Source organism: Pempheris klunzingeri, chromosome 3 (genome assembly GCF_042242105.1).
Source record: "Pempheris klunzingeri isolate RE-2024b chromosome 3, fPemKlu1.hap1, whole genome shotgun sequence".
NCBI lineage: Eukaryota > Metazoa > Chordata > Actinopteri > Acropomatiformes > Pempheridae > Pempheris > Pempheris klunzingeri.
In genome coordinates this window covers 2,351,374-2,359,707 of record NC_092014.1, presented here as the reverse complement: position 1 = coordinate 2,359,707, position 8,334 = coordinate 2,351,374, and the positions used below count along the sequence as shown (strand labels likewise).

At 42.8% G+C, this 8,334-nt stretch overlaps 1 protein-coding gene across 1 annotated transcript in view; it reads right to left on the bottom strand.

The window, feature by feature from the left end:
* Positions 1-1,591: 1,591 nt before the first annotated feature.
* ifngr1 (interferon gamma receptor 1) overlaps positions 1,592-8,334 on the bottom strand; it is a 7,258-nt gene continuing 515 nt past the window's right edge. The window contains exons 2-7 of the mRNA XM_070828327.1: positions 4,253-4,367; positions 3,307-3,491; positions 3,037-3,189; positions 2,812-2,970; positions 1,957-2,138; positions 1,592-1,912 (exon numbers count right to left, since the gene is read on the bottom strand). Coding sequence (XP_070684428.1) covers positions 1,592-1,912; positions 1,957-2,138; positions 2,812-2,970; positions 3,037-3,189; positions 3,307-3,491; positions 4,253-4,367 — 1,115 coding nt within the window. The remainder of the gene's footprint in view (positions 1,913-1,956; positions 2,139-2,811; positions 2,971-3,036; positions 3,190-3,306; positions 3,492-4,252; positions 4,368-8,334) is intronic.

Sequence of the window (8,334 nt, the reverse complement as noted above, 5' to 3'; positions counted from 1 at the left end):
AAAAAGAGTTTTGGTATCTGAGCCAGAACTCAGCTCTGATATCATCACGACCAGCTCTACAAACACTTTGTCATCTTTGGAGTTCACTAAGCAAATAATACTGTTCAAATCTCTTATTAAGAACAGTTAAATGAGATTAGTGTGTGAGTTTATGACTGTAGTTTCCCCACAGGTGACACTCCTTCCTCTCACGCAAGCAGCACAAATGTGTCTGATAAAAACTTGGTTCAAGGCCACTTTGTTCGACAGACTCACATCTGGTGTTGGTGTTAGCAGCTGGAGTAGTGACTGAGAAAGAGAATTATTGTAAAATGAGTTTTTACTTTAATATTATCAGGATAATGGTCAAGCAGGAGGATACACATTTCCACAATTAAAAAAAAAACAAAGTAATGTAAACAAACCTGATCATCTCACTGAGAAAAAGACTCCCACACATCACCTGCAGAGCCTGTTCAGCAGGTCGCACACAGATGTTAATCAGCAGCACCGATCAGTTCAACACCTGCTGATGTGCTGCCAGGAGCGGGACGTCCTGGTTCTACAAAAGGGATCTCAGTGTGACCCCCGTTATTTAAAACAACAACAACAACCCTTAAAAAAAAAAGCCACCCTAACACCAGAGAAACATCTTCAAACATCATTTCTGGTTTTGAGCTCTCAGTCTCAGAGTTCTGCTGCAGCACAGCGGACTTTAATGGAGTTTAAAGGCTCCACTGCAGCAGCATCTCTTTGCATAAATAAGCTTCCACATTTGCACAGAAACAATCATTTCATTAGAACTACTTCCTACCAGAGAAACAGTTCCCATGAGAAGTGGTCACACTGCAGATCATCATCTGTGGAGCTTCATCTCTGGAAACAAATGTTACTTAATAACTTCTGTTTAAACCCAAACTGTCTTCATGATCAGAAACCACTTGATGCAAGTGAGAAAAAGATTATTTATTTTTTTTTTGGTGTCTATTTGGTGAACCTCCCCTTTCTGTCAAAAATCAAAACTGAAGCATGGAGCGTTCTCCAGCAGCTCCTCTTTCATGGTTTAGCTCGAGATAAAGATCTCTTTGGTTTTTGAAGCAGCTGATGTTTGACAACGACCTGCATCGCTGCAGCTGATAAAATGGCACAAGAACAAAAACAACAACAAAGAACTGGGTTTCTTCCGTCTGTATCCAGACAGGAAACGGAGTCAGAGGTGACTGGACCATCACTGGTTTGTTTCCCTGAGTCAAACAGCAGCGTTCAACTACTTCATTTTTAAGAAGAGTGTGTGAGAGTTCACGTCATATTCCAAAGTGCCAAAGTCTTTTTAAATCCTCCTCGTGTTGCGGTTTGTTGTTGATTTTGTAATGAAGGATTCTCTCTCAGATTTGGATTTACCTCCAAAGAAATTATTAAAAAAACAGATACAAACCAACGATATCCTTAAAACGTGTTGTTTAAAAAGTTAGTGTGATTTTTCAGAGAGAAGGTTTGAGGGTCCACACGGGTCTCCTGAGGAAGGCACCAACTCCCCCGAGTGCTCTGGTTTAGGCTTTTCAGTACATAGCTGCCCAACTGGAGTTAAAACCAACGTAAAAAAAACCCCACATTACCGCTTGGTGTAACCTGTGACCATGTCTCCATCACCCATATCCACCTGCAGGTTTTGTGGGCAATCATAGGGCGACTCCTCCTCCTCCTCCTCCTCCTCCTCCTCCTCCGAATCCATCACAATGTACTCTGTTTTCTCCGAGTCGTCCACAGAGTCAGCATCTGTCCCGTACTCCTCCCGTATCAACCCCACAGTCTCCAGATCCGGGCTGCTGCTCTCCGCCGAGTCCTCGGAGCTGATCGAAGGCCTCTTGCAGGGCTTGATGACAGCAACGGGGCTGATGTCCGTCTCGACAACATCAAAATACAGTTTCTTGGTCTCCAGCTGTGACACCTGTGGCGAGACAACGGCGTTTTCAGAACAACTTCAGCAACATGACCATCAACCGCTTTGTTTGTTTTCTCAGTTGGACGTCTTACCGAAATGACAGGTTTAATTTGATTCTCCAGGGTCCAGGCCTTCGTCCAACAGACCGAGATTACTGCCCCTATGATTATGATTACAATGATGGAGAGCAGTACGATAAGCACCACGACGTGGTCCTCTGCAATGAAAAGAGAAAGAATAGTTTAATTGCTTGAGCATTTTCTGGAAACTCTCTGAAAGGAAACCTGTCTGAGGGAAGTGTAACGTTGGTGGTCACAAATTAATACATAATACAACATCTGTGCAGTAAAAAACTAAATGTGGGGACTCAAAAGTCACTCTGTCACTTTAAAAATCAAAAATCAGAGCTCTAAACATGTTTTCTTCTTGTGTGACAGATCAAACTTTAGCTTAAGATCATGATTCTTCTTTAATACCATCAATAATAATAATATCTGGTCTAGTTCTGGATGAAACGCGCTACATAAACAAATGCGACTCCACTAACTGAACTTTTAAGCGCCTTTCAGCTCGTACTTGTAGTTTCATGGTGGTTTTAAAAGAGACAGGAGGTAAAACTCCTCAGAAAGAGGGTGTAGTGAGCACAGTGTGAGGAAGAGACCGTGCTTTCTTTGAGCATCATGATGTAAACTTACTCCAGTAGGAACCAAAGTCCACAAGTATGAACCTGAAAGTGAGCTCTTATGAGCCCCCCCCCCCACGTCCTTATTTTCCACTGAATGCCAAACCACTTCCTGTTAATACATGTGTTATCTGCAGCTTGAAATCAAACATGTTTGCGGCCAGAAGCGCACAGACCCGCTCCAAGTCTTTGAAGAAGCCGGACTCACCGGTGTCTTTGGTGGGACAGATGCGGCCCGTGTCTCTGAACATCATCTCACCAACACCATTGCTGTCATACAGCCCCCCGCTCAGGTTGAAGCACCTCTCCGCTCCGTCAGGAAACGAGACGTTCAGTTCGCAGTTTTCCTGGTTCACTGAGCAGAAGCCTTCCTCGATGACAGAACAGGGGGTCGGCTGAGCGGTTGAGTCTCTGACTGACCTCCAACACATGCCATTAAACGCAGAGCATCCTACAGCACCCACTGAGACGGTGAATCTGAAGGTAGCCTGCTTGGTAGCCTGCTTCAGTTCTCTGTAGAACTTGAACGGATTTCTGAAATGCACCACGGCCTCGTTCAGCTCCACGGGAGGGAAATCTAACTTAACTGTGAGGAGAAAGTAAAAGTTTTATCTCTGCAAGAGAAATATCTGTTTGCAACTCAGAGATCTTCATCTTACATCCGATTTACAGGGAAATAAACACATTTTTACATCGAACTCACATTTTAGAGCGGCCGTCTTGCACTGGTTAAAGCTGAATGTGTCTGATTCGACCCAAGCCGACTGCTCGTCTCCCTGGATGGCTGTCATGTTGACAAAGTGGAGGTCCATGTAGCGCGTTTCAGACGCCCAGACGAAGCGGCTCAGATCATACTGATGAGCTGCTGTGATATCCTCCACATAATCCCTTAAATGTGAGCAACAGTACAGCAGGTTAATCCTTCATTTTTACAAAATCCCATCAGCACACAGACGAGCAGGAGCAGCATGATAAGTCTTAGCAGCTTTACAAAAACATTAATTGGGCTTACTAATGAACTATATCGCTCCTCTCTTCATACCAGCACCAAAATGGTGTTCACTAGTTTTTCAAGTGGAGACTAAATAGTTCTTGACATTTTTATTATATTGACGAGGATAAGTCCCTTTATCTCGCTTTCAGGGGAGTTACCAAACAAAACGCACATAAAATAAAAAGGAAAACACGACAAGACACAATGATGTAAAACACAACCATGAAAAATAACAAATCACAAACATTTTACAACCATCCAGAGATGCACTTCAGTCTGCTGCTGTAGCTAACAGTCAATCTGTTGATTATTTCCTCAAGTAATCGATTAGTTATTGGGTCCATAAAATGGTGCAAAATGTCGATTTGGGTTTCCTAAAAGTATTTTTTGTCTACAAACCCAAAGATATTCAGTTTACTGTCACACAGGAGTAAAGACACCAGAAAATGTTCACATTTCAGAAGCTGGAATCAGAGAAAGGATTTTACTCGAACCGATTAATCAACTATCAAAATAGCTGACGATTAATCAACTAATTGTAGCTGCTGTAGCTGCACACAGCAAAGTGCAATAATGTACAACATGAATCAAACTAATTTAAGCTTTTCCCAAAGACACATCCTCTCGTGTGCAGTTCAGAGTCGTTGATTCGTACCCAGCAGAACTCTGTACGCGGACCCTGAAGGTGTGAGGCTGCTGTCCGCCGTGCAGCCAGCTGACCGTGACTTTGGGAGTTTGGCAGCTCACGGTCACGTTTGTCGGAGGCAGAACTGTGAGTGAGAAAATAAACAGACATGTAACTGTACATCCACGCATCGCAAACCCTGCACACATGTTTTTGGAATCAACACCCGTTTAAAACAACACAGCCGAACTAAACTAGCTGCTTTAGAGTTCCAGTGTTTGCAGTGATCTAAGCAGCAAATATTAATTAATTCAGTCACTTTTATCCAACTGCTGGTAGGACAGCACACAAATGTAACGCATGATGCAGAGCCACAGGCGCTGCTAGACAAAGAGCTGAGCCTCTAAATGGTTAAACAGCTTTAGTCACTTCCTGTGGGATTTTATTACCGTGACGTTTGTACACAGTTACAACACTGCTACATTTAGACAGGAGGGGGTGAGGTGCATACTTTCAATCAAACTATTCCCGTGGCAACGCCTTTAACGCTGCTCGCTTTGTCCTGACCTCTCAACACCCCTGTGTTTACAGGTAACTGGCAGCGATGAGGAAGCAGGTGCACAATAACCTGATTTCAAGTACCAGTCTGGTCAGTGTGCAGCATTCCAGTCAGAGCTCACTGCTGTGAGTGCACAGTCTCTGCTGGCTTTATCTTGGGAGGAGGCAGGTACACTGAGTCAGACTGTCTTATAAGATGGATATCAGTACACACATGGATATAATACACAGTCAGAGCGCAGTAATACACAGTTAGACTGCAGTAATACACAGTCAGAGCGCAGTAATACAGTCAGACTGCAGTAATACACAGTCAGAGCGCAGTATTACACAGTCAGACTGCAGTAATACACAGTCAGAGCGCAGTAATACAGTCAGAGCGCAGTAACACACAGTCAGAGCGCAGTAATATGCAGTCAGAGCGCAGTAATACACAGTTAGACTGCAGTAATACACAGTCAGAGCGCAGTAATACAGTCAGACTGCAGTAATACACAGTCAGAGCGCAGTATTACACAGTCAGACTGCAGTAATACACAGTCAGAGCGCAGTAATACAGTCAGAGCGCAGTAACACACAGTCAGAGCGCAGTAATATGCAGTCAGAGCGCAGTAATACAGTCAGAGCGCAGTAATACAGTCAGACTGCAGTAATACACAGTCAGAGCGCAGTATTACACAGTCAGACTGCAGTAATACACAGTCAGAGCGCAGTAATATGCAGTCAGAGCGCAGTAATACAGTCAGAGCGCAGTAATATGCAGTCAGAGCGCAGTAATACAGTCAGAGCGCAGTAATACAGTCAGACTGCAGTAATACACAGTCAGAGCGCAGTATTACACAGTCAGACTGCAGTAATACACAGTCAGAGCGCAGTAATATGCAGTCAGAGCGCAGTAATACAGTCAGAGCGCAGTAATACAGTCAGAGCGCAGTAATACGCAGTCAGAGCGCAGTAATACAGTCAGAGCGCAGTAATACAGTCAGAGCGCAGTAATACACAGTCAGAGCGCAGTAATACAGTCAGAGCGCAGTAATACACAGTCAGACTGCAGTAATACAGTCAGACCGCAGTAATACGCAGTCAGAGCGCAGTAATACAGTCAGAGCGCAGTAATACACAGTCAGACTGCAGTAATACGCAGTCAGACTGCAATAATACACAGTCAGAGCGCAGTAATACGCAGTCAGAGCGCAGTAATACACAGTCAGACTGCAGTAATACACAGTCAGACTGCAGTAATACGCAGTCAGAGCGCAGTAATACAGTCAGAGTGCAGTAATACGCAGTCAGAGCGCAGTAATACACAGTCAGAGCGCAGTAATACAGTCAGAGCGCAGTAATACAGTCAGAGCCCAGTAATACAGTCAGAGCGCAGTAATACACAGTCAGAGCGCAGTAATACACAGTCAGAGCGCAGTAATACGCAGTCAGAGCGCAGTAATACACAGTCAGACTGCAGTAATACACAGTCAGAGCGCAGTAATACGCAGTCAGAGCGCAGTAATACACAGTCAGAGCCCAGTAATACAGTCAGAGCGCAGTAATACACAGTCAGAGCGCAGTAATACACAGTCAGAGCGCAGTAATACACAGTCAGACTGCAGTAATACACAGTCAGAGCGCAGTAATACGCAGTCAGAGCGCAGTAATACACAGTCAGAGCCCAGTAATACAGTCAGAGCGCAGTAACACGCAGTCAGAGCGCAGTAATACACAGTCAGAGCGCAGTAATACGCAGTCAGAGCGCAGTAATACGCAGTCAGAGCGCAGTAATACACAGTCAGAGCGCAGTAATACGCAGTCAGACTGCAGTTATACGCAGTCAGAGCGCAGTAATACACAGTCAGAGCGCAGTAATACGCAGTAATACAGTCAGACTGCAGTAATACACAGTCAGACTGCAGTAATACACAGTAATACGCAGTAATACACAGTCAGACTGCAGTAATACACAGTAATACACAGTCAGACTGCAGTAATACACAGTCAGACTGCAGTAATACACAGTCAGACTGCAGTAATACACAGTAATACGCAGTAATACACAGTCAGACTGCAGTAATACACAGTCAGACTGCAGTAATACACAGTAATACACAGTCAGACTGCAGTAATACACAGTCAGACTGCAGTAATACACAGTAATACGCAGTAATACACAGTCAGACTGCAGTAATACACAGACTGCAGTAATACGCAGTAATACACAGTCAGACTGCAGTAATACACAGTAATACACAGTCAGACTGCAGTAATACACAGTAATACACAGTCAGACTGCAGTAATACGCAGTAATACACAGTCAGACTGCAGTAATACACAGTAATACACAGTCAGACTGCAGTAATACACAGTAATACACAGTCAGACTGCAGTAACACCATAAGTTCTTCTAATTTCTGTGCAATAAAATGACTCATCTGTGACCAACATGTGACTCATCTGACTGTAAAAGCACCTTTTACCATGTTTGATATTTATAGGATTATACAGAAACGAAACATGTCGGCCTTTACATGCAACAGTCTTTATTTCATCCTTATCTAAGAATTAATTCATCACAAGACGTCACCCTCCCTTTAAAAACACACAGACACACACACACCTCGACCAGAAACACTCAAACAATCACTTCATCATCCACATTTAAAGAATCAAAGAGGAAATAATCACCGAAACTCCGTCTGGCTGCTTATTAAGCTCATTACACAACAGCCATAAACAATCACAGGCAGCCTGGACCTTGAACGCACCATAAAACTCAAATTTCCCCGGGGTGTTCTCTCTCATGTTCATGTGAACGACCATCATTGTCATTAATGAATAATATACCAGACAGTTCAATGAGAGAAGCTGGTTCACAACATCTATAGACGATCAGCAATGATGATCAATGATCAATGAGTCCAAAGTCCAGCAGCCAGAGAGTTCAGTTTATGATAGAAAGCAGCTGATTCTCACATTTCAGAGGCTGGAAACAGATTTATTATTAAAATTGTGATTAAATATCTGGTGGTGTTCTGGTGGAGGCACGTTAGCAGAAAACTCCAAAACCATCAAGATGTTTCTGATTCAGAAAACATTTTGGAGCATTTGAACTATTTTAAATCACAACAGTCTTAAAATGTGTGTTTGATGCTTTTTAAAGATCTTATTTATGATTTTATTATATTTATTTAAACACTGACGCTGTACTTTTTATTCACATAAACAAAACATTTTACTTTTCACTATTTCTGACTAATTCAAACATCAAACTTGTTATTTTAGTGCAACAGAAGGAAAAAACAAAGAGTCTTTTTTTTTGCTAAAACATTTTGACATGAATGTGAAATTTACTGTTTATGTTTCATCTATTTAAGCTAAAGACACTTTTTTAGTAGTAATCTGGTCTAACAGGAAGATCATGAGACTAAATGTGCTGCAGTAACAGGTGAAGGTAAAGGTAAAGTTAAAGTTAAAGGTAAAGATGAAGGTAAAGGTAAAGTTAAAGTTAAAGGTAAAGATGAAGGTAAAAGTGAAGTTAAAGGTAAAGATGAAGGTAAAGATG